Source organism: Canis lupus, chromosome 25 (assembly GCF_003254725.2).
Source record: "Canis lupus dingo isolate Sandy chromosome 25, ASM325472v2, whole genome shotgun sequence".
In the NCBI taxonomy this organism is placed as follows: Eukaryota; Metazoa; Chordata; class Mammalia; order Carnivora; family Canidae; genus Canis; species Canis lupus.
In genome coordinates this window covers 35,179,662-35,203,244 of record NC_064267.1, presented here as the reverse complement: position 1 = coordinate 35,203,244, position 23,583 = coordinate 35,179,662, and the positions used below count along the sequence as shown (strand labels likewise).

General features: G+C 57.7%; 2 protein-coding genes across 4 annotated transcripts; both read right to left on the bottom strand.

Moving 5' to 3' along the window:
* Positions 1–56: 56 nt before the first annotated feature.
* Positions 57–4,484, bottom strand: NUDT18 (nudix hydrolase 18). Of its 3 annotated transcripts, none has more exons than XM_025463181.3 (3): positions 2,901–3,159; positions 1,809–2,022; positions 57–1,563 (listed from the first exon to the last, which is right to left on the bottom strand). In XM_025463181.3, exons 1-3 carry the CDS (start codon positions 3,060–3,062, stop codon positions 968–970), a joined length of 972 nt encoding a protein of 323 aa, XP_025318966.1. In that variant the 5' UTR covers positions 3,063–3,159; the 3' UTR covers positions 57–967. The 3 variants fall into 3 exon arrangements, with proteins under 3 accessions (XP_025318966.1, XP_025318967.1, XP_025318968.1); XM_025463182.3 differs by having other exon boundaries at positions 1,809–2,001; positions 2,901–3,158; XM_025463183.3 differs by lacking the exon at positions 2,901–3,159 and adding an exon at positions 3,932–4,484 and having other exon boundaries at positions 621–1,563.
* Positions 4,485–7,469: 2,985 nt separating this feature from the next.
* HR (HR lysine demethylase and nuclear receptor corepressor) lies at positions 7,470–23,574 on the bottom strand. The gene is made up of 19 exons (XM_025463164.3): positions 23,436–23,574; positions 21,540–22,190; positions 19,742–20,531; positions 18,186–18,336; positions 17,919–18,106; positions 16,362–16,526; positions 15,444–15,533; positions 15,146–15,261; positions 13,868–13,949; positions 13,314–13,477; positions 12,960–13,196; positions 12,598–12,763; positions 12,341–12,410; positions 12,009–12,139; positions 11,763–11,882; positions 11,546–11,661; positions 9,428–9,592; positions 8,876–9,004; positions 7,470–8,721 (listed from the first exon to the last, which is right to left on the bottom strand). The coding sequence occupies exons 2-19, from the start codon at positions 22,149–22,151 to the stop codon at positions 8,659–8,661; spliced, it is 3,555 nt and encodes a 1,184-aa protein (XP_025318949.1). The 5' UTR covers positions 22,152–22,190; positions 23,436–23,574; the 3' UTR covers positions 7,470–8,658.
* Positions 23,575–23,583: the final 9 nt, after the last annotated feature.

The window sequence follows — 23,583 nt, the reverse complement described above, 5'->3', positions numbered from 1 at the left end:
AGTGAGTAGCACACGATAAATCTTCTTTGTTTACTTCCTATGATTTTTCCCTGAAGTTTTAGTAAAGTTTTTTTTTTTTAATAATAATACTTTTTATCATGATTCTGCTGGGCTCAGGAGAAATGAATAAAGGGTTTCGGTCTGGCTCCGGCTGGAGTTGTAGAAAGGCAGGGGCAAGAAGCTTGTGGCCCGCAGAGTGATGCAGGGAGGGAGCAGGGGAAAAGAGGTGGGACTGGCTTTTACTTTATGGCTCCTCACCCACCTGAAGCTCCCAGTGTTCTCACTGCCAAACCCTGGAGGGGATGAGGACACAGGCAGGCAAGAGAAGGAGAGCCCCAGTGGGCCACAGAGGCCATGGTGGATGGCAGGAAGCCTGCCCACCCAGGTCACTTGCTGTCTGGGAAGAGCTGGGAGGGTGTGGTGGGTCAAGGGAGGAGCTTCCTTCTTGATGCAGTCCCCTGCTTCCTGCTCACTTCCTCCCCACAGACACATTTAGGAAGGAAGGCAAAGCAAGTACCACCTATTTACTCAGCAAGGGGCCCACTCCCTTGGAATGACCCCCCCCATTCCCACCCCCACCCCGCACCCAGTCTGTGTTCTAAGTGCCTAAGAACCTGGAACCCGGATGTAGGCCTTTACTGAGGGGAGCATGGAAAATGATAAGTAGATGCCATCTCAGGTTCAGAAAGTTCTCTCCTCCCCTTAGGGAGTAGTGCCCTCATCATGCCCACAGAGTAATTAGATCCTTGAGCTCTGAACTCCTTGTTTGGTTAAAGTCACTGTCCTTTTGGTGCAGCGTAGGGACCTGTTCCACAGAAAAGGAAATTACCCTGAGAACTAAGAGAATCACCTGCTCCCAATGCAACAAGACTTCTGACTGCCAACCTCCTGCCTCCCTTAGGAAGGCAGAGCCACGGTAGGGGGTGGGGCACAGGTGCCCGGCTCCTTGCACCACGATGGCACCTTCCTATCTGTTGACTGGGACGACCGATGATTCCTGAAGCCTCTGTAAGAGCTGGCTTTGTAGGTCTTCCTCCATCACCTTCCACCAAAAAAAGTTCTCACCCCGAACTTTTGGGGGCTCACTCTGCATGCCTGGGTTCCGAAAAGCCACAGTCACCAGCACATTCAAGCAGATGCCATCTGCGTGGTCCTTGCCCAGGTGCTGCAGTCCAAGCAACCCCTTGGTCTCCACTGCCAAATGGTGCAGGGTCAGACATTCCTGTAGCAGCCGCAGGATGGCCATCTTGATGCCACCCCTTTGCTCCATGGGACTGAAGCCGCAGGCAGTGATGGGCAAGTGAGGCATCCCCTCTGTGCCCACCAGCACCCACACTGTCTGGACACTGGTAAAAGTGGCCACGAGTCGCTGGCAGACCAGACTGCAGGGAAGCTCCTGGGGCAGAAGAAGAGGGTGCCTGGCTTGCTGGCGGTACCGGGCAGCTAGCTCTACCAGGTGCAGAATGTCCTGGGCTCGCAGCGGGGTGGGCAGGGAGCTTCGTGGGTACCAGCCAGCCTGCAGGGACTCTGCATCTGCCTCCTTGGAAGTCTTGAGAATTCCACCTGGAGGAGATGTCGAGGATGGGGTGGGAGAAAGGGTCTCTGTTGAGAGAAGTGCTGGGTCCGGCAGAGTAAATGGTCACCCAAGGATCCTAACCCTGACCCAGGGTAATGGGATTGGTGGGGGCTGGGATCTGGAGATGCCAGGCTTGTCCTGGACAGAATAGGGGCTCATCGCACCAGAGGACAAGCTGAGGGGAAAGGTGTCAACTGCCCCCTGACAAACACTGCCACCAGGTGGGCCATACCTGTGGCTTGAGCGAGGAACACAAAGCGGATCCAGGATGGGCCCCGCTCCTCCACAGAAAGCAATGTCAGGGGCTCACAGTACAGCCCGGCCTCCTCCTTCACCTCCCGCTGCAGGGCCTCCACGATGGTCTCCCCAGGCTCCATTCTCCCCGCGGGTAGGTACCATGATCCACGGCACTCTTTCTTGGCCTCCTGGATCAGTAGAACCTCATCCTGAGGGGAGAGAGAGGATCCTCACCCCCACCACAGCTCCGCTGCAAACCTGCCCTTGCCCCGGGGGTGAGATCCTATCTCAAACACAGCCACCCAACACCCCCTTACTGGTGCACACCTCAAACCGTTGAGCTCTCCAGGGGACTGGCCCTTGTGTGCCTGGGGGCCTGCAGCTGTCTGTAATTTACCCTTCTTTGCATTCAGACTTCTGTTTCGGAAAGGGGTGAAGATTCTTGGGAGCTGTTTCAGGGGCTGGGGATTAGGCCCCACAGGGAGCTTTGCCATGTGTCCTGCACTGATTCCTGTCTATATGCCATGGGTCTCTGTAGTTCTCTCATCTCCCCTGGTGATTTACGAACTGCTTGTGGCAGGGCCTCCCACTGGGGCCTAGGCTTTGAAATACCCACCCCCCAAGCCCATACAACTCCTACCTATGGCCCTGGCCCCTTCTAGCTGTCGTGGCAGCAACTTGTACAAGGATCAGCAGAAAAGAGCAGTGCACAGTGGGACAGGAGGCCCGAGTACAAGTGCAGGTCATGCCATTACTGTTCGTGGGACCCAGAGGAGGTCTCTGAGGCACTGGGCACATCTTTGAGCACACTAGGGGCAGGCACTGTGCTCGATTCTGGGGAAAGAAGAGGAACAAGGCAGGCCTCCTTTCGAGACACTGAGGCCTACTGGGAGGGAAGAAACAGGCTCCGGGCCTCAGATTCCTCTTCTGTATAGACGGATCAGCTCAGGGCTGGGCCGCACAAGGCTCAAGGCTCGGATGCAAGTGTGAGTGAGAGTGCTTTGCAAAACTGGGGAGCACCACGCACTAGGAAGCGGTGGCTCCTGCCGGGAGGTCCTCCGTCCCCACCGGGGCTGGCTGCGCTCACCTGCTCGTTGAGGAACACGGCCAGCACCACGTAGCAGACGTTCTTCCGCAGCCGCACCGGCGCCGGGGGCTCCCCGGCCGGCTCCGAATCATAGCCGTGCACGCTCACCCCCTGGCCCCCCAGCAGCGCCGCCAGCACCCTCGCCAGGCCCTCCGAGGCCATCGGGTCCCCCGGGGCCGGAGGACGGAGAGCGGCCGCAGTGAGCAGGCCGGGACGCCGGCGAGGCTGCGGTCGGGCGCCCTCGCCCCCTCCCCCTGCCGACCCGGGCCCGGCGCTCGCGAACGCGGAAGCGCCCGAGGAGCCCTGCCCGCTGATTGGCTAGGCGTCACCGCGGCCTGCGCGGATTGGCTGGCTCGCGTCGGTCATCGCGGGGCGGGGCGGGGCGGGGCGGGGCCGGCCCGGGAGCCCGCTAGGAGCCGGGTAGGACCCGGGCCTGGGGCGGGAGCCGCGCCTGGGCGCTGGGCGCCGCCGCCGGGCTTCTGCGTCTCCATCAGTTACCCCTCGCCTCCCTCCGCGCATCTCCAGTCGCCAGCCTCTCTAACTCCTCCAGCAAGCGCTTGTCGGCGCGGGTTCCGACGATGACGTCATCCAGCCTGCGGGCTGCGGAGCGCCACAGGAGCCGGCGACGGTGACGTCACAACAAGCCAGATGACGTCACGGAGGCCGGAGGGTGGGGGAGGGGGCCGCGGCTTGGACCCACCGTTCTTACGCCTGCCTACCGTGGCGTTGCCCAAATTGATCACTTCCCAGATAACCTTATTTCTTCACTAAAAATGTACCGCATGTCTCCACGGCAGGGGGAGCATTAGCTCCTGCCTTGGAGGGGATTCTGACCCTGGGGAGGTGGACATAGACATATAATGAAAAGTCCCTCAAGGGTTATAAGCCAAGTGCTAAATGATTGGGTTGGGCAAGAGGTGTGACAGGTGCTCAGAGGAGGGAGGGAGCAGGGCTGGGGTGGTCAAGGTGTGGTTGGCGGTGGGAGGAGGGGGTTTGGGGCAGAAAGAGGGCCTGTAATCAGCCAGCCCAACCTTCATCGGTGTCCTGGCCCCTTGCCCGCTGCATGTCCCACGCAGTTTTAGGGCCCTCTCCACTGCAGACTGAGAGCCCTGGGAGGGCAGGGACCAGGTCTTGCTCCTTCGGCTTTGTTCCCCGCACACAGAGCTCACAAGGCCTGGTGGCCTGGCGCTCTGAGAGCAGGGTGTGGGTTGTTTTGGCGAGTTCCTACTTCTCTCCCAGACTGACCTTTCCTCCTCAGAGCTTCCTTTAACCTACTCTTAGGACAGGAAGGCAGGGCCAGCTGGAGTGAAACTATAAAGGCAGCCGAATCAGAGCTCCTCATCCCCAGTTAGGTCTCCCCTTTCCCTCCTGCCAGCTTCCTTTTGGGAACGTGCTGATAAAGTACTGGACTTGGAACCAGATGTCCAGCCGCAGCTCACTGGCTGGCCCTGTGCCCCTGGATGAGTCGTGGGTCTTAGTTTCCTCATCTGTAGAGTAGGCTCATAATAGCCCTTCTTCCACAGGGTTGTCAGGGAGGTGAACCGTCCTGGGAGGAGCTCTGTAGACTGTTGTACAGGTCATCATGACCAGGCAGCCCAGCCCTCAGGGTGAGCCCTCCTGGCCACAGCACTTGTTGCCGCCACACAAAGGCCCACTGTCATGAAATATGCCTACAGGACCACCACAGAGCTGTAGTCTCTCTCAGGAATTCCAGCCACACCAGCCCGACCTCCTTAGGCGCCTCTCACATAGGGAATTGACTGCAAGTTCCTTGGGGGCAGGGCCCTGGGTTAGGTGGGGTGGCATCCCTGCTGGACCCTCAAGCATTTGAGGCACTTGGTGAACACTGCTGCCACCAGCCCTATCCAAGGCCTCTCTCCTCCCAAACACTGGGACTCGCGGGGCTGAGAATCAGGCCTCAGGGACCACAAAGCAACTTGTCAACATATTTGCTGTGTGTATGTATCTACATGTCCTTTTTCACATCTGTGAAGTGGGGATAGCGTTGGTCCCAGACTCCTTTCTGCCTCCCAGGGATGATTTGAGAGAGAATGAGGTCATGTCTGGCAGGGCTCTGAGAGCCTCAGAGGCAGCCTAAGATAAACACCAGACTGCCTGGAAGAGCAGACTGCAGCAAACCACGGCTCCACGCTCCCATTATCACTGGGAAAAGCACTCCTCCCCTGTTAAGTGGACCTAATGACCCCTGTGGTGAGGAACACACGAGGCAGAGGACCCTCGAGGCAGTGTACCCAGCCCTTCCGGGAGTGCTGAGGAAAAAGGAGAAAGCAGACCTTCTCAAGGCATTGGGTGGAAGACCAAACACACCAGACTGAGACAGCAGAGGCCCTCAGGCCCACAGGAAAGGTGGAGGGAGGGAGGTAGGGGGGCTAAGGGAGAAGCCCTCAGAACCAGAGACAAAGAAAGTTCTCCGTTCAAGTTTGCTCTGCCTCTTGCATACCCAGAGAGGGCAGAGCACCAGCTGGTGGGGGTGGCTACGCAGCATGGTGGGCAAGAGTGGCCACACTTGGGAGATCCATAGTATAGCACTCGCAGCACCCATGGGAGCAAAGCCTGAAGCAGCCATTTCAGAGCACGTGGATGGACATGCGTGTGAGCACATGTGCAGGAAGGCAATGTAGACAACCTTGGAAACAGGGCCAGGGATGGGCAGGCAGGGTGGGGCAAGGGCGTCTGTGCTTCCAGAGGCCTTTACAGAGCAACAAACGCCATCCCTTTGCAAAGTAGGAGGGTGAAGAGGGCAGTAGCCCAAGGTACAGGGTGGGGGAGGTTTGGCTCAGCCTGTGCCCTGCCCCCAGCTTGCTGGATGGCCTTGGGGGAGCCACATGGACCCTCTAGGTCATCTGTAAGATGCAGACATAGGTGGATCCTATCTGGAAACAGATAAAGGATCCTATCCTATCTGGAAACAGATAAAGGAATTCGTGGCAAACCGGTGAAATCCCAGTAAACTCTGTTGCTTGGTTAATAGTATAGACAAGGATTTCTTGTTTTGATCACTGTGTCTGTTTGTGTTAGATGTTAACATGAGAGGAAGCTGGAGCAAGGGTAATCAGGAACTTTCTGTGCTGTACTTGTGACTTGACGGTAAATTTAAAATCATTTCAGAATCAAAAGTCTAAAAACGTACTTTATAAGGAAAAAGAAAAAGTCAGCACTGGTTACCCACATGCCAGAGTCACTTCCAGCCCCAAGAGTCATACTTGGGTGACACGTGGGCCAGTGAGAGGGGCCAGAGCAGAAGGCGGACAGTGGGGTGCTGGGAGAAGCAGAAGCCCCAAGGGCAGTGCTGGGCCCAAGATGAGACAGGCGAGCCTCCACGAACAAGAATGCCACCAGGTGCCCCCCAGTCATCTCAGTGTCAGCTCCCACCCGGACTGGCTCTTCCTGCCCAGGGCCAGTCCTGGAACATTTAGTCCACCTGCTGTTTGCAAGAGTCAGACTTTTTTTTTTTTTTTTTAAGGATCTCATCTATTTACTCATGAGAGACAGAGAGAGAGAGGCACAGACACAGGCAGAGACACGGGCAGAGGGGGAAGCAGGCTCCATGCAGGGAGCCCGATGTGGGACTGGATCCCGGGTCTCCAGGATCACACCCTGAGCCGAAGGCAGATGCTCAACCGCTGAGCCATCCAGGGATCCCCCAAGAGTCAAACTTAATATGCCCTTGAGGGCGCTGCCATGAGATGGGAGGTGGGCAGAGGGGTCTGTGGAGAAGAGAAAGGCCTGGTGACCAGGCCATCTCTGCCTTCCCACAGGAAGGACCCTGTGTTTGGGGTTCTGGGGTGACACTATGGCACAGCTATGTAAGGTGACGTGTAGGGAGGGATGGGTCACTCGGTGCCACATGGAACATGATCAGCTATAAAGTGTGTTGAAGGAGGACAGAGAGGACAGCAAGCCCATCTGCAAAGTCCCTTCAGGGCTGAGACTAATGGAAGCGAGGCTCTAGTCAGGAAGCTTGGTTCCAGCCCCAGTTCTGCCACTGAAATTGCTGTGTGACCTTGGGTGACTCGCTTAACCCCAGCCGGTCTCTCACCTTTGCAGTAAAATAGAAATAAAGAATATCTATCTCGCAATCATGAAACAGGATTAAATAAGATCGGTTAAATGAGAACAGTGGCGAAGTATAGGAGCTCCTTGATTTCCTCTTTTTTCTCTATCCCACGAGAATATGAAAATGACCTAGCAAAAAAAAAAAAAAAAGAAAAGAAAAGAAAATGACCTAGCTCGGCAAACAATGAAGAAACCCGATTTTTTTCCTTTCAACAAGGGATGGTTATATGAATCACAGCAAAGCCACAGAAGGGAACACAAGCAGCCATTTAAAATGAAGGTTAGGTAGCAGCAACACAGAAAATGACCCCAATGCAGTGTTAAAAGGAAGAAACCGAGTACAAAACACACCGACTCAATCATACATAAAACAGCTCCTTGGAAAAAAATAGAAGGAAATACACCAAAAATACTAATAGTGGTTGGGTTAGTGGTGAGTGGAGGTGAGCTTAAGGTGATTTTTTCCTATTTTCTAAATGTTCTGGAAGTATATTAACTTTATAATAAAAAATTTTATTTCATAAAAAAACATTCCCCAAACCACTGCAGGAACAATTAGGTATAACAAGAGTCGGAGCGTGTTGGCGCTGAGATGTACAAGGGCAGGGGAGCAAGCAGAGCCACACCAGAGGGCCCTGGGGGTGGGGAGGGGCTGTCAACTGTCACAGGCAGCAAGCCAGTCCCTGGGTAGCGGGCTTGGGGCCAGCCACGGGCACTGAGGGCAGACAGCTAGGCAAGAGCTCTTCTGGGCCACACTCCCAGAGCTCCAGGTCAGGTCTGACAGGAGAGCTGGGGTAGCCTGCAGTTTGCGTACAGGCTGGGGTTCCCAGGTCTCTGGAGCCCTGGAAGGTTCCAACTGCTTCTCAGTGGCAAGGAAGGATCCAGGCCCCGGGAAGAGGAGCAGGCAGGGGTGTCTGAGGTCCCTGTCATCATGCCACCCCCACACACACACTCCATTTCCTTGTGTCTCCTCCCTCCCCAGTCCATGTGGCCTGCCCGGAGCAGGGCCAACCACTCCAGCAGCATTCACAAAACAACAGACTTTAATGGAAATCATGAAGGAGGGAGGCGAGAAGAGGGAGCAGGGACAGGGCATGGCCTGTATCATTCCCTCCAGCCAAGCCTGGGCAGTCTCCTGATGCCACCCGCCCCCCCCCCCCCCACACAGCGCACTGTTCTCTGGCAAAAGGGCAGGATTTCAGAGGCCCCTTGCTCAGCATGGCTGCAGTGCGAAGGGCCACCCGGGAGCCCAGTGAAGATGTGGGTGGTGTAAGCAGAGCTTGGGAGCCGGTGGGACAGCAGGGGGATGACGCAGCAGAAGGTGTTGCTTAAGCCAGAATGATTCCCGAGGTCCCCCAAAGAAGAGCTGTTTGTCTCCTGGGTGCAGGGGGGAGCAGAGGTCGGAGGGGGTCTTTCACCCCCGATGTGGGCCTGATACCATGGAGAGGGATGCAGGGACAGAGCAGGTGCCAGCCTGCGAGGGCAGGTGTAAGCTTCGATGGCACTGTGGTTGTTGGCTTTGGGGCCGAGGTTGGAGTGGGGAACAGGGTGCCTGCCTGTGCCCAGAATGGTACTTGAGGGATTGCTCAAGTCCCCCAGCGTCATTCTCTGCTAAAGCCGTGCCTGGACTGAGCACCTGGTCTACCTGCCCCCCAACCTACCCCAGACACTCAGGATCCCCCTATTTAGCCTCCTGTAATGTTCCCACAGACACCTTCACTGCTTGGAACACCGCCCAGTCCATCTAGAAGAAAGAGAGAAGACAAGGTATTTACAATCACATTCCTGAGCTCTTCCCACCGAGAATGCCCTTCCCAGGCCCAGGTGAGCTGCTTGCTTGGCACAGAGTGGATTTGCCATGCTACCCCAACCACCCTCCTGGCCAGTGTCACACCCACCTGGGCATAAAGCAGACGGCGGTCCGGGGACAGGCTGGGTCCCTGGTGGCAGAGCTGAGCAGAGAGGGCAGAGGTCTCTGGGGACAGGAAGTGCTGAGTGACGCTCACTGTGTTTACCAGGCCCTGTACCTATGCCAGAGAGGAGATGGGCAGGGGGTCAGTGGAGACTCGGGCTCATGCATCCTTCCCTTACTCCTTTTGTCATTAAGGTCTATATACCATAATGACCCCCGCCCAGCTCTCAGAGAGCAGAGGCCCTGGATCCAGCACCAGGCACCTCAAAGGGCACGGCCAAAACCAGGCCAAGGGATGGCACAGGCAGGGTGGGTATCCTAGGACATGAAGCCCAGTAGGGCTCGATGACTCTCAGGCCGCTCAGCTTCTCTTTTTCTTTCCAGTGGGATGGGACTTCCTGACCTGCCTCGCTCTTAGGGCCCTGGGAGGGGTGAGGACAGAGTGGGTAGGGGAGCACTGTGGCACTGTGATGTCAGGTCCCACCGTTCCTCATGGGTCAAGGCTCACTGCAGAGCCCCTGGCCTGTGGGGGAAGCACCTGGTGGGGGGCCCCGGCAGGCACCAGCACGGCCTCTCCGGGGGCCTGCAGCAGGGTCCAGCAATTCACGCCCCACTCTTCCCGCAGGCGCCGCCGCAGCCCTGCATCCAGGTAGCAGCAGCCTGGGGTGCCAGGCTCCAGGTTGCCTGCTCCGGCCGGGCACACCTCAAAAAAGAAAAGGGGGAATATGAGCAAGGTGGGGGAAATAGGAAAGGGCTACAAGATGGGGCACAGACTTTCCAAAGGCCGAGGACTGATGTGGTCAAGTCTCAAGGGGCGAGCAGGGGAGGTCATAGGGGTGGGAGAAAGGGCTAGGTAGTGAGGGGCAAGGGCTGCTCAGGTGGCAGAACAGAGCTTTGGCTGGAAAGAGCTTAGAGGACAGGATTAGGGGCTCTGAAGCTGGGGATCTAAACCTCCACTTTTTTGGGGGCTATAGATGCCTTGAATAGTCTCTGCGTCCTTGACCCTGGGCTCCTTTCTCCAAAACCCCAGAAAGATATCCTGCATGATCCCAACTCATAAACTGTTTATACCAGAAGCTCTTAACCTGCAGTCCCTTGAACATCCTGAATTGTGTGCTAAATTGTAGGCGACTAGATGGCTGTATGTCCCTGGGGAGACAACCTAAAGCATCGATCAGATTCTTCTAAGATCCCAGATCCAGCATAGGCCACACAGAAGCTCTGACGCCCCGGGGATGTACAGGCCGGCCTGGCAGGCTGAGGCCTCTGAAGCAGGCATGGCTATGGGGGGTAGGGGAGCCTTCATCAGCCCAACCAGAGTGGGGAGCTCCTTGGGCAGACAGGGGTTCACAGGGGCCGGAGAAGGAGATGCCCAGGGGGTATCTGCAGAGGTGAACGCCAGCATCGTGATCCACCTGGCCACCAGCCAAATCCACCCTTTAGTAGAACCTTAACAATTGTTCCTGGGCATAGGACTCAGCGGTCCAAGACTGGGCCGTGGGGAAGAGGAGACTGGTGAGCCAGGCCGGACCCCAGGGTAGCCCCACGCAGGTGCCAGGGCTCTTGTGCCCTCACAGGCCATCCCGGAGCTAGGTCAGTGTTTCCCAGGCCACCCAGTGAGAATATACCCCTCAAACCTTCTCCATGAATCATCAGGTTTGGCCATGTGAGACTGCCTAGAGCCACCACACCCAGACTAGAGGAGGCCATCTGTGTGTGAAGGTGTGCTTCTGTCGGCGTGTTCCAGCATCTGTGTGTGCAGCTACAGATCTGTGTTTGTCAGTGTGTCCGCACATATGCATGCCTGTGGGCAGGAGGGTGGCGGTGGACAGCCGTGTTAACACCTGCGTGTCTGCACGTGTGCCTTAGCAGGGGTGACACTTGGTGGACGTCTTTTTCCCGGGACAATCAGGGTTCAGCTGGATTTTGGAACCACTGTACCTGCCCTAATCTTAACACTGGCCTTCAACCTCCCCTGCCCCCCAGAGCTTCCTGCCTCCTGCGTATCCCACATCTCCTCCTTTCCTGCCCCTTATCTGGGTCCAGTCTCTCCCTCTACCTACTCCATGCTGCCTCCCTCAGCCCTCACTTGCTAGCACCCCAAAGACACCTCCTCATAAGATGTAGAGCAATGGAGAGCGGGGCAGCAGGAGGGCATCTCGGAGGAGCCTCCCTTCACCCTCTGCTACCCGGAGCCCATGCCGGGGAGGCTGTCTGCCCCCAGGAGGAGCAGCGCAGTGACCTGGGGGTGGGAACAGCCATAAGCTCAGGTCTCAGCTCTACCACTCAGCCTCAGTTTACTCATCTGCATAATGGGAAAGCAGCAGTGCCTGTGATGCAGGGTGGTTGAGACAATGAACTGAGATAGCGTACCCACGGCCCTTACACGGTGCCTAGCCTGCAACAGCTCTTGCTCTCGTTTCGGCTTTAGGTCCCTCCTCAGGCCCTGCCCTTTCCGTGTGCCCCACCATACAGCTCGCAAGATCCCAATTTGCCTTCTCTGTGAACCACGGCTGTCCAGCTCACCTGAGGGGTGGGGAGAGTGAGCACATGGGGTACGCACAACAGGGAGAGCTTCGGGGGGCTGGGAGCCCCCACTTCTAGGGAGCACGAGGGCAGCGCAGGGGAAGGGGAGGGCTCCCGGCTCCTTCCTCACCATCTGGAGAAAGCGGCGGATGCGCTGGGCGTCCTGTGCCCGGAACACGTGCCACACGGTGCTGACCTGGCTGCCTGGAGACCAGAGCCCCTCCCCGTCCAGGCCTGAGAGGAAGTCTGTGGAAGGAAAACAGGTTAGGAAGGCCCAGGGTGGGCACAAACATCACATCAGAATCTGCAGATGGTACCCCCCACCCCAGCTCTGGCCCAGGACCCACCTTTCTGTGCCCGGTGCCATGCAGGCAGTGGGGCTTCAGCACGTACCAGGACACTGACCAGGTCAGTCACCTCCACACAGAGGTTCTTGGTCCCCAGGTGCCCACGGTGTGGACTCACACCTGCATGAGGCAGAGAAGGGACCAGCTGGTCACCGGCTCCAGGACTTGGGCGCAGACACACGTATGCCCAGAGGTAATAGGAATGGATGGGATCAGGGGCTGGGCAGGAGTGGAGTGGGCACTCACCATAGGCTGCCCACAGCTGGGGCTCCAGTGGACGCAGGGCAGGGCCAGGTGGGAGGTAGGAAGCCAAGTTGAGTTTCCCACGGAGGGCACAGTACTCTGGGAGTGGCAGGCTGGCAGCCAGGTTCTCCATCCTGGAGGGGGCGGGGTCAGGCCCAGCAGGCTCAACTCAGGTGCTCCAGATCCCCTCGAAGCCCACCGCTAGTGGGGCCAGTCCCAAAGGCAAGCAGGAACACTGAGGATCCCGGAGTGCAGGGCGAAGGAGGAGGGGAAGTGAGGGCAAGGAGCTGGACAGAGGCTAGGCATGTAGGGCCAGCCCTTGGTACCATACACACCTGCTGGTGTCCTCGTCGCCCAGAGCTCTGTGCAGCAGGAGGACGGAGCCCTCGTCTGACTTTGGGCGAACTAGGGGAGGAGACATGCCATTGGCCTGGAGAGGCACCTCCTTGCCCAGAGGACCCTGGCCCCATGGCAGCAAGAGAGTCTGGTTCCTGCCCAGGGCTCTGCTTCCAGCTGCCCCCAGGGTCACCATGGGGCTTTGCTGCCACCTGGCTCAGCCTCCCAACCACTACCCCCCATCAGGGACACTTACTTTCAGGCCGGGAGAATCCCTCCCAGAACGTTGCACTGCGGAGGCTGGTGGGCTGGGGAGGCCCCAGGGGGGTCAGCGCCTGCACCTGGCCTCCAAGCGCCCCAAGAGCTTCCGTCCCCCACAGGCTGCCCTGCAATGTCCTCTGAATCCCTGACACCAACACGGGCTGTGGTGAGGAAAGGAAGACAGATGCAGGGAGAATAGACTGGCACCCAACTTGGCCAGGCTGGGGCATGTTGTAGGGGCCACCAACCCTGCCGCCTGCTCTGGGTAACGGACTGGGTGTGGCTGGGCCTACGGGTTGAGGCTCTGAGGGTATGCAAGGCCGTGACGACTGGGAGCCAGGAGGCAAGGAGCCTCACCTGGCCCTGCCTCCAGTGCTCCTGGAAGAGGTGGAAGCCTCGCCGAGGCCGGGGCTCCTGCAGCCACAGCAGAGCTCCGGGGGGCGGCAGCCGGGGCCGCACTGGCGAGAGGGGCAGGCCCAGGCCTTTGCGCAGGCCTGGCCCAGCCCGCAGCCCCGGCCCCAAGGCTTTCTCCTGGATCTTCCGTTCCACCACCTGCGCGATGATGCTGTCTAGGATGTTGGTGATGCGGTCGTCCTGTGTGGACAGAAGGATGGAGGGGCTGGATGACTCAGGACCTGCCTTACCCCACAGGGAGGGCCAGCCCAGCCTCTGTCCCCGGGCCCCCAGGCCTCCCTCTGTGCCCTTGCTCACGCTGGGCAGGGCAGGAGTGACCGGGGCAAAGGCCATGTGTATCCGCTCGTGCCCCAAGCAGAGTTTGACAGCAGTGGAGGCCAGCAGTTCACAGAGAGAGGGGCAAGGTAGGGGCCCTCGGCCGGCACGGTCCTCTGCCGGGGTCTCGGTGGAGTCCGGGGTCTCTGGCAGGGAGGAAAATGGTGAGGGGCTTCCCTTTTCTCTCAAGGCTCCACTGCCCACAGGCTCGGCCCTCATCTCCTGGCCAAGTCTCTCTCCTCGCTGGCATCGCCTGGCTCAGCTCCTCTCGGGAGGCACTCACCTCCCGCCGCCTGCCTGCCAGCAGCTTCCCCCACCTCTCCGAAGGAGGGGCTCACATGGGGGTCTCACTGGAGAGGGTGAGGACACTTGTCCTACACTTTATTTAGATTCATTTTCTCTGGGATGACTTGAGAAGAGTGATGGAGATTATGGGGGCACAGGATGGCTGAGGCCATTCCAATCTGTCCCGGGGACTCCAACCCTGGACCAGCACCCCCTGCACCATCTGAGCAAGGGCCAGGGGAGCTGCTTACCCTCTTTGATGTCCTTGGTCCTGTTGGTATCCCCGTTGCAAGAAGATTGTGGAATGGGGGGAGTTTTCTCTGTCGGCTCCTTCTGTTAAACCCATCCACCACCCCCCGATCCAACCAGAGATTTAAAAATGGCAAACAGCTTAATCCAATCCAACCCACAAGTATCAGCAAGACTCTAAAATTGTGTTTACAGGGAGCAAAATGTTATGTGATATAACATTAGGTGGGAAAAAGTTGCTCACGGAATTCCACACACAGTATGATTTAAAGTATATAAAAACAGGGGGGCCTGGGTGGCTGTCGGTTGGGCATCTGCCTTCAGCTCAGATCACGATCCCAAGATCCTGGGATCGAGCCCTGAGTCGGGTTCCCTGCTCAGCAGGGTCTGTTTCTCCCTCTACCTTGTCAGCTTGTGATATCCCTCTCATGCTCTAATAAATAAAAATCTTTAAAAATAAAATCTACAAAAACAGACTGAGCAAATATGTAGACTAGCAACTGGAAAGAAATATGTCAAAATAAGAAGGGTGGTATTATAGGCTATTGTTTTCTTCCTTATACGGGCTTGTATTTTCCGTCATGGGTATGTACCAGTCTCTGGCACACAGAATGCATTTATTTATTTATTTATTTATTATTTATTTATTTTTTTTAAAGATTTTATTTATTCATGAGAGACACAGAGAGAAAGAGAGGCAGAGACACAGGCAGAGGGAGAAGCAGGCTCCACGCAGAGGGCCTGATGTGGGACTCAATCCTGGGATCCTGGGATCATGCCCCGGACCAAAGGCAGGTGCCAAACCGCTGAGCCTCCCAGGGATCCCTCACAGACTGAATTTAATAAACTATTTCTTGAATGAATGATTTTTATCATAAAAGCATGAACTTTATGAAAACTTTGTGAAATGCATCCTGAGCGCCTGCATACGGAGAAGGTGGGCCCACACTCCGCCTGTAGGAGCCTGTGCCTGGGGAGTGGAGAGATGGGACCCGCCAGCCAGCAGCTCTAGCATGATGTGGCAAGTGCTAAGCTGGGACACGCACAGAGTGGGTAGGAGCTCTGAGCAAGCAGATCCTGAGGTGGGGCAGTGCTAGAGCTGGATCCATGGATCCTAATCCCCGGAGAAAAGTGAGAAGTAGCTTGATTTTACGTAGCTCCTTTAACCCCATCAAAAGATAGGGACGAAACCCTGCCAAGGTCAGTAATTTCCAGACACACTGCCTGATCTTGGGGTCCACTGGCTAGTGCCAGCACCCGTCCTGCGCTCAGCTTCTTACCTGTTGGCTTCCATCCCCAGGGGCCCACACACGGGCATCAGCTTGGCAGGGGCAGTGCCCCCGGATGTCAAACTTGACCCAAACCTCGTGCATGGCGGTACTCAGTTCGGCCAAAGCTGTGAGTGGGGAGGGGAGACGGAGTTTGGTAGTGAGTGTGGACAGAGGCCATCCCTGTGCTGCTCAGCCTCAGCAAGCAGGAGGGCATGGGACTGGGCTGAGCCGCATCCAGACAGGAAGCTGCTCTCCCCACCCTGCTCTCCCCGCCCTCTGCACGCCCCACCCCTCCAAGATGGCTCACCCTGGCTAGAAACGAACTGGGTGAGTATCAGGGAGCTGGCACTATGCCCAGCCTCTTGGGGACACTCCTCCACAGACTCCTCCTGAGGACCTGTGGGGTAGGAAGAAAGAAGCTGCAGGTCAGGAAACCAAGGTAACCACAGCTTAAGGTCACAAAAGAGGGACAAAGGCATGATAGCTTTAAATCAAGGGGCTTGACAATCCAGTGGGCTTTCTGGGACACTTGAGTTCAAGAATAACATAGGATCCTTTGCTTGCAGAACACAGAGCCTTTAAAATGCTATGTGAAAAAAAAGTAAAATAAAAAATAAAATAAAAAAAAAAAAAATAAAATAAAATAATAAAATGCTTATGTGCACTGCCAGACTCCGAGATGATCTTGTGGAATACAGTGTTCTCCAACATTTCTGACCCTGCAACTCTTTGGCTATCTCTATTGGAACACTGGAAATTTTAAGCCCTTGGGCAACCACGTGGAACCAAGAGAGAAGAAGCTGAGAACCATGAAAAGAGGAAGACTTGATGGAGTTTAAATCCTGGACCCAACACTTACTAGCTGTGTGACCCTGAACAAGTCACTTAATCTCTCTGAGTTTTTCTTATCTGGAAAACGGAGGCAACAATACCCACCTCACAGTGTTGTAAGGTTTAAAAAGGTGCAAGCTGAGCAAAGTGGGAGGCATAGAGTAGGCACTCGACTTCTCTTAAGGGTGGGCAAGGACACAGGCGTGGCCCTCTGATCTGAGGAGAGGGAAAAGTCTGCTCTAAGGGGCATTGAGCCATGGTGGCTGAGGCTGGAGTTGGGGAGGCAGGCTTTCTTGGGTAAAGGCAGCCCCGAAATGGCCACAAACCTTAGAGCAGCCCTTTTGAGGGCCCCCATCTCTGCCCTCCCACCCTCAGCCCCATGTTCCTTTCCTACCTGCTTTGTCCCTGGTCCTCCTAGCACCCGTCATGCGACCACAGGCCACGCACAGCCGGTGGCTGCAGTGGGGACATTTCCAGTGGGTGTTGAAGAGGCCACGGTGGCAGCGGCTACAGCAGCGTAGAACACCTGGGTTGTCCTCTGTCCTGGCTGGCCCCTGGCCTGTTGACCACAGGAGAGAACGGGGTCAGAGAAGGCTCAAGCCACTGGGCCCTCCTGAGGACCTCCAGGCAGGGATGGAGAGATGTAGAAGCGGCTTCCACTGCGGGGCCATCCTGGAAGGGAGACAGGCCCCTTATAGACACTCCTCTTTACTTGACAGCCTCTGTAAAGAACCTTCCCATAGCACTGTCTCCAGAAATCCTTCCCAGGGACAGTGCAGGCCTCACCTGCCCAAGTCCTGCCCCCAGGGACTTCCCCATAGCCCTGTATTACCAAACCACACCATTTCCAGCACATTCCTTCACCCACCTCTCTCCCTCCTGAGGGAGGACTCTGTATACCCGAAGAAGGAACTTTAGAGGCCACTCCTTCCCTCACCCAGCATTTCTGACTAACCCCTCCGCAATAGTGGGCACACGATCATTTACTCATGCAATGATCACCCTATCCTGTGTGAGGCTGAATGCTGGGGACTCAGAGCTGGTCAGGGCTCAGAGCTGCCTCCCAGAGCTCACCTTCCAAGAGGGGTGGCAATGATCATGGCACCACAGGGTGGATGCTACGGCAGAACAGGCTAGAAGGATGAGCAAGGGTGGGGATCGTGGGGCAGCTCCACAAATGGGCCCCAAGTGATGAGTAAGTGTTCATTCATCAGGGAGAAAGGGAACAGAAGGACATTCCAGACAGAAGGAACAGAGAGTGCCAAGGCCCAAGGCGATGGACGAGCTGGGGTGATGTGAGGAGGATGGGCCACCGGGTGATGTGGAGTGCTGGGAATCCAGGCTGAGGGAGTGGCAGGCTAGACCAGCTGAGGAGAGGGGGAGGGGGCTGGACTCTCTGGGACAGGAGAGAGCCACCAATGGCCCCCTAATCAAGTTGTGACCTTACTGCAAGTGTGTGTACACATTTTCAAAAGCACACACAGGGTTGTAGAGGGAGAAGGAGGGACAGCCTGAAGCCAGAGGGACCCGCTGTATGCCTGGCACCCCACTAGTCTTTCCACATGGGTCCAGGCCCTACTAGCCTCCCAGAGCCTTAAAGCCTCAAACCGCAGAGAGGGCCCCCACCTGCCAGTGCCCTTGAAGACACTTGGCACTCCATCTTATTTCCCCAACAAACCCAGAAACTCTTAAGCATCTGGACTGGACCAAGTTTCACACATTCCCAACATCCCTCGCCCCGGCAAGAAACTTCAGAACTCATGTCAACGAGGAGCCTAAGCCAGGAACAAGGTCAAAGCAGGGCAGGAGCTCTCCTGAGTTGGTATCAGGATGGATGGTGCTGATGTGGGGGAGGGGTCCACATTCTGCAGGCCCCATGCTCTGTGTAAAAGGACAGTCACCCCAGAATCCAGCCTTCCCGGGCTTCTGCCTGCCCATGGGTCCTGCTCACCTTCCCGCTGCGCCCAGGCCAGGGCTTCGCGCTCCCTCCGCAGCAGGCGGCATAGTCGGTCCCCCAAACCACTCAGCAGATGCTTGGCAAGGCCCTTGCTGAGCCCAGCCTCAGGGCCGGACCCTCCTCCCTCCTCAGAGCTGGCTGCTGAGTCTTCCTCCTGCTGCTGCTCCCCTCCCAGAGGCAACCTGGAGACAGGGCACCAGAAGGTAAGGAGGGAGCCTCGACTGGGAGGCTGCTGGGGGCACCCAGGGGCAACAGGCTCACCTCAGCACTTGCTGGGAGTGGCGGGCTAGCCCTCCTGCCTCTCCAGCTGCATGGGTACAACTTTGGCACTGAGCCATGCCTGCCAGGGGAGCCGAACAAGGTGTATCCTGAAGCCCCAGGTCCTGGATGCTGGCCCTGCCATCTTGGGGTCCTGAGGAGACAATGAAGCTGGTCAGGAGTCTGGGCTTCCTGAGCTTAGGTGAACCCCAGGCCCTTAGCACCCAGCCACCCACAGGCAGAGCCAGCCCAGCCCCTAGGCCCTGGTCTACAAAGCCTGATTGGGAGCTAGTGAAAATGAACCTGGCAGTCAGAAACTTTATAAAAAGGGCTGGGCGGGGGAGCCTAGGAATGCCCTGACCCGGCCTGATGGCCCAGAGGAGGGGTCTGCTGTGCAAGATTGGAGCAGCTGGGATGATCATCCTGCCCCAAGTCCCCAAGTGCAAGATCCAGTCACTGTAGACTTTGTTACATCTTTTTTTTTTTTTTAAGTAAGCTTTATGCCCCAACATGGGGCTTGAACTCATGTCCCTGAGATCAAGAGTCACATGCTTCACGGACGGAGCCAGCCAGGCGTCCCTCGGTCAGTGCAGACTTTGGATAGCTCTGCAGTGGGCTTAGTGAGACCTCTGGCCTCATGTCAACAAGAGGAGACAATCCTGGCATGGGACGGAGGGTGCCAAAAGGTGAGAAGGCCAGAGAGTTTCAACATAGGCCACAGGTGCAGTAACCCAAGAAGGGAGAGGGGCCAACAGCTTCCCCCCCGGCAGAGGCCTGTGAGAGCTCCAACAGACCCATGCCAGGTGCAGGGGTGCTTGGGTGAGGCCACTGAGAGCTCCAATCCAGGCCCAGTGGTCCAGGACGCCAAGAAACTGAAGTGATCCTGAAGAGCTGAGACTGGGGCCTGCTGTGCTGGAACCCTCCGTGAAGAGCACAGCATGACAGACGGTCCAGGAGGTGCCCCAAGTCCTACTGCTGGTGGAGTCCAAACTGAGTTTCCATGATCCGGCAGGCCAAGGGAGTAGTTGTTTGCTCCTGGGGCAGGACCAGGGGTCCTTCAGGAGGGCCAGTCCCTCAGACCGCCCCAGGTGTGGCACCATCACACAGATGAATGTTTACTGAGTGCTTGCTCACTAAAGTGCCAGGAATTCTTCAAAGCCCTTTATGTGAATTAGACCATTTCATCTTGCTGCAGTCTTTATGAGGTGGATGCCATCTTTATCCCCATTTTATAGATGAAGAAACTGAAGCCCAGAGAGGTGAAGTAACTAGCTCAAGGTCACAAAGCACCAGGCATTCTGACTCCAGAGCCCATGCTCTGAACTGTGTTGTTACTCTGCCACCGACACATCGCAGCTTGGAAGGAGGCAGATGGAAATAAGCCATTTGCTGGAAGGCTCTGGCCTGTAGATGCTAAGGAACTCCCAGAGAACCATCACACCCGGGTGGGAAACCGGACAACTTATGTGATCCACTCATAAAGGGCCTAATGATCCACTTCCCTGTAAAGCCCCAGTCCTGGCCGACCCCTCCCAGGTGGGGCTGCCCTGCACCCTTACCTCTGTGGTCATCACGCTGTTCCGCCTCCATCTTGTTCCCAAATGATGAGTCCAACATCTCCTGCCAGGCTCTGGCCCCCTGCACCGTGCTCCCCGGGAAAGGGTCGGGCGGGCGCTTGGCAGCTGGGCTTCCACCTGCTTCCTGGGCCTCAGGGCTGCTTGCCCTCTTGAGGGCATGCGGCTGGGCAGATGGGCTCTCCTCGTCCCCAGGGCAGCCACCTGGACACCCAAACTGCTCAGAGTGTCGTGTGAGCCACGTCTTCTTTAGCTTGGTGTGGTGGCTGGGTGGGCAGGCCCTGGGACCAGAGGCCTTATTTGCTTCCTCGATGGATTCACTGGGCCCGATGGTGCCCCCGTCCGGGCCCTCCTGGCACTGCCCACAGGGGCTAAGACCTCCATCTCTAGCACGTGGGTGAGATGAGCAACAGCCCACCTGGGTGGTCGGAGGCCCAGGAGAGGGGCACCTTGATATGGCTGATGGCCCCAGCTGGTTCCTGAGGCTCCCATCCCCTGGTACAGCCCAGACATTGCCAAGAGTATGAACCAGGCCCGGGGGACAAGTGGGCCAGGGGGTCCGGGGAACAGCGTCTGGATGCCCCAGGAGAAATGGGCAAAGATTCTGATGCCTGCCCACTCCTGCCTCTCCGTCTCTCTGGTGGAATGAAGGACGTTCCACTTCCCCAGTTCTCTGGAAATGCCCACCGGGGGCTAAGCCTAACAAGCCAGGTTCCGCAGTTGCCAATGGCTCCTTTGCCAGCCTGAGAATGCTTGGATCCTTGTGGTAGAAGCCCTAAAGAGAGGAGAAGGGGTAGAGCTAGTGCTGATTTTGATCCTAATGCTTCAAAGGACGAGCAGAACCCACAACCAGCAGGTGTGTGCCTGTGTGGCCTTAAGGGTCGTAAAAACACTGAATAACTCAATAGTGGTTTGTAGATGGTTCTCCCTAAGTGCCCCCCTGCCCTGCCGGCCGCACTGCCCTGGCTATTCCAGGGTCCCTCCCCCGGGGGTTCTCAGACCTTCGCACAAACCCAGCAACTAAAGGCTTCGTGCTCGCCACCACAGAAGGGCCTCCGAGGATCTATTCAGATTGTTTGATGTCCAGCATCAGGCTGCTCTTAAAATATTTTAAATCTTATTCCTGGGGGCAGCCCAGGTGGCTGAGCAGTTTAGCGCCGCCTTCAGCCCAGGGCGTGATCCTGGAGTCCCGGGATCGAGTCCCACGTCGGGCTTCCTGCATGGAGCCTGCTTCTCCCTCTGCCTGTGTCTCTGCCTCTCTCTCTCTCTCTCTCTCTCTGTGTGTGTGTGTGTGTGTGTGTGTGTGTGTTTCTCAAGAGTAAATAAATAAAATCTTTAAAAAAAAATCTTGTTCCTGGGCATGGAGGTGGGTTGCCTGTGGGGGAGGGGTGTGTGTGCCATAGACACAGGCCATTTGGACACCTGTGCATCCCATTCCCAGACAGAGGGCCTTGTCTGCTCTCACCAAACCCCCCGACCCCAGGATGAGATGGCATATTCCGAGGCCACAGTTCCCAGGGCCTTGTTCTGGGTGGACAATGAGTGAGTCAATCCCTGAAATGGCCCAAAGGCAGGGAAGGCTCAGTGAAATGGAATCACTCGGAGGAGGAATTGCTTGGGGTTGACTGTGTCTGAGCTGACAGGCTCCTCTCCTCAGGTGCTGTCTTATCTTTTGGTGAGAATGGAAGAGCAGAGTGGTATGACCCTGGCAGGGCCGCTCAGGGGTCCCTGAGCTACCTCGCATGGCCGAGGCCCCAGGTGCCCTCTCTGCGCCAACACTCACCTTGCTGCCTAAGCCGAAGGCAGAGGGCACTTTGGGCTGCCCCCCTGAGTACACCCAAGGGTGTGGGGCCAGGGGCCAGTCACACGGACGCTCTGGGGGCAGGCTGGACACCAGGTAGGGTGGCAAGCAGGTAGGCACCCAGAAGGGAGATTGCTCAAGGATCTTGGTCTCCAGAAGGAAGGGGCAGTGCAAGGGCCGGAAGGCCACAGGGTCACTCTTGGGATGGCCACCACCGTGCTCAGGAATCAGGGGGCCATAGCGAGGTGGACACGCTGAGCCACAGAGTGCCAGTGGGTGGGTAAGCATCGCCTCCTTCCAGCGCAGCCCCTCCTTGCTGCCCAGCCAGCTGGCCTTCCTTCCCCCATTGCGGGGGCCTTCTCCCTCCACCAGCGGGAGCGTGTCCTTGGGGCTCTGGGGAAAGCCTGGGGGAAGCCAGGAGTCTGGGGTGCTTAGGACACCCCTCCAGAAGGGAGTAGGCTCTCCCATGCACAGTGCCCCACGGCGCAGGCCGTCTTGAGGCAGAGTATCAGGGTCCTGTCCCACGATGCCATTCTCAGGGGCTGTCTTCTCCCAGGCTGGGGTGTCCTTCAGGAAGCTGGGCGTACTCTCCATCACTCTCCTGCCCTCATGGGGCTCTCCCAGAGGGGGTCCCTGGAGCACAACCAACAAACCATGAGCCTCTTAAGCACGCGCCCCAAGCACCGTACCACCCGGTACCAAGTAGGCACCGCCCTGGCAGCACCAAGGCAGCTCAAACCAGTAAGGCAAGTGTCAACCTACAGCTAGGCTCTACGATGCCTGCCCACATGCAACTCGAAGGACCTGCCTAGATGGGATGCTCAAGCGTGGGGAGGTCACCCCTTCCCCCAAACGACTAGGACTTGACAACCCACCTGGGCCAGAGCCCCTCAGTGGAGACCACCATTTCTAGGATGACATGGCCTTGCATTGCTAAGCCTGGACCCTGGTCACGAGCCATGGGGAAGGGCAAGGGGCAAGAACCCCAAAAATGAGGTGAGTTTAAGGTACTTCACTAGGGGCCAAAAGGCTGGATCCTGGCCCTGACTCAGCATCTGCTATGTGACCTTGGGCAAGTCACATCCCTCCTCCGGGCCTCGAGCACCCTTGTGTAAAATAGGGCTTGGAAACTGGCAGTCTCAGAGGCTTCTTTCCACAGTCCCGTCTGTGGGGCTGGGGGTGCTGCTTGCCACTAAGCTTGTAGAGGTGGGAAGTGCAGGCAGGGAGGGCTGGAGTCCCTGGGGAGAGCTGCCAGGCAGGGTGTCTCTCCCTACACTTGGGCAGTCCCCAGGGTGCCTCTTCCCAGCTCTCTACAGTTTCTTGGCTTCTGAAGCAGAGTCCCGGGACAAGTGCTGGGGGCCACCACAGCCCCCGAGGGAAGAAGAGAGCCAGCACAGGAGAGGGGGATTAGGAGGCCTCAGCTGGGACAGGTCAAGCTGCTCCGGTCCAGCAGGCAGTGCCAGGGCCGCTGGCGGCCGCTGGTAGCTGCAGCCTGGCAGAGGGAGGGAAGGAGGCGGGGAAAGCGGGCTGGGCCCCAGAGAGAGGCAAAGGAGGGAAAATTGAACGTGCGTGCAAGGGACCAGGGTGACAGGTGGCACCGGAGCCACAGCGCTCTGCCAGCGCGGGCCCCTCGCCGGCCGGAGGAAGCCCCCGGGGAGAGGCGCGGCAGCCCAGGGGCCGCTATCAGAGGTCGCTCTGGTTCCTGGGGCCCCGGCGCGTCGCGGCGCAGTCCCGTCGAGCGCCCTAACTTGCGGCCCCGCGCCCCGCGCCCCGCGCCCCGAGCGGACAGGCGCAGGCAACGCCCTCGCCGCGTGCGGCCGGCCGGGGAGGGCGCGGCGAGCGCGGCAGCAGGGCCGCCCGGGCCCCTTCGGCGCTTACCTGGGCTCGGCGGGCCGGGCGCGGCGCGGGCGGCGGCGGGCGTGGTGGCCGGGGCCGGGCGCCCGCTCCCCATGGGCCGGCTCCGGGGCCTCCCGGCCGGCGAGCGAGGACGCGTCCTCCCGCTCTCCGCTCAGCGCGCTCGCGTGCT

Excerpts from the sequence above, each read along its gene's own strand:
- NUDT18 (XM_025463181.3), bottom strand. The coding sequence starts at position 3,062 with ATGGCCTCGGAGGGCCTGGCGAGGGTGCTGGCGGCGCTGCTGGGGGGC. Across the intron at positions 2,023-2,900 it reads CCGTGTTCCTCAACGAGCAG|GATGAGGTTCTACTGATCCA; the intron begins GTGAGCGCAGCC and ends CTCTCCCCTCAG. Across the intron at positions 1,564-1,808 it reads GTTCCTCGCTCAAGCCACAG|GTGGAATTCTCAAGACTTCC; the intron begins GTATGGCCCACC and ends CATCTCCTCCAG.
- HR (XM_025463164.3), bottom strand. The coding sequence starts at position 22,151 with ATGGAGAGTACGCCCAGCTTCCTGAAGGACACCCCAGCCTGGGAGAAG. Across the intron at positions 18,337-19,741 it reads ACAGCGTGATGACCACAGAG|GACCCCAAGATGGCAGGGCC; the intron begins GTAAGGGTGCAG and ends TTGTCTCCTCAG. Across the intron at positions 15,262-15,443 it reads CCAGTTCGTTTCTAGCCAGG|CTTTGGCCGAACTGAGTACC; the intron begins GTGAGCCATCTT and ends CCCCACTCACAG.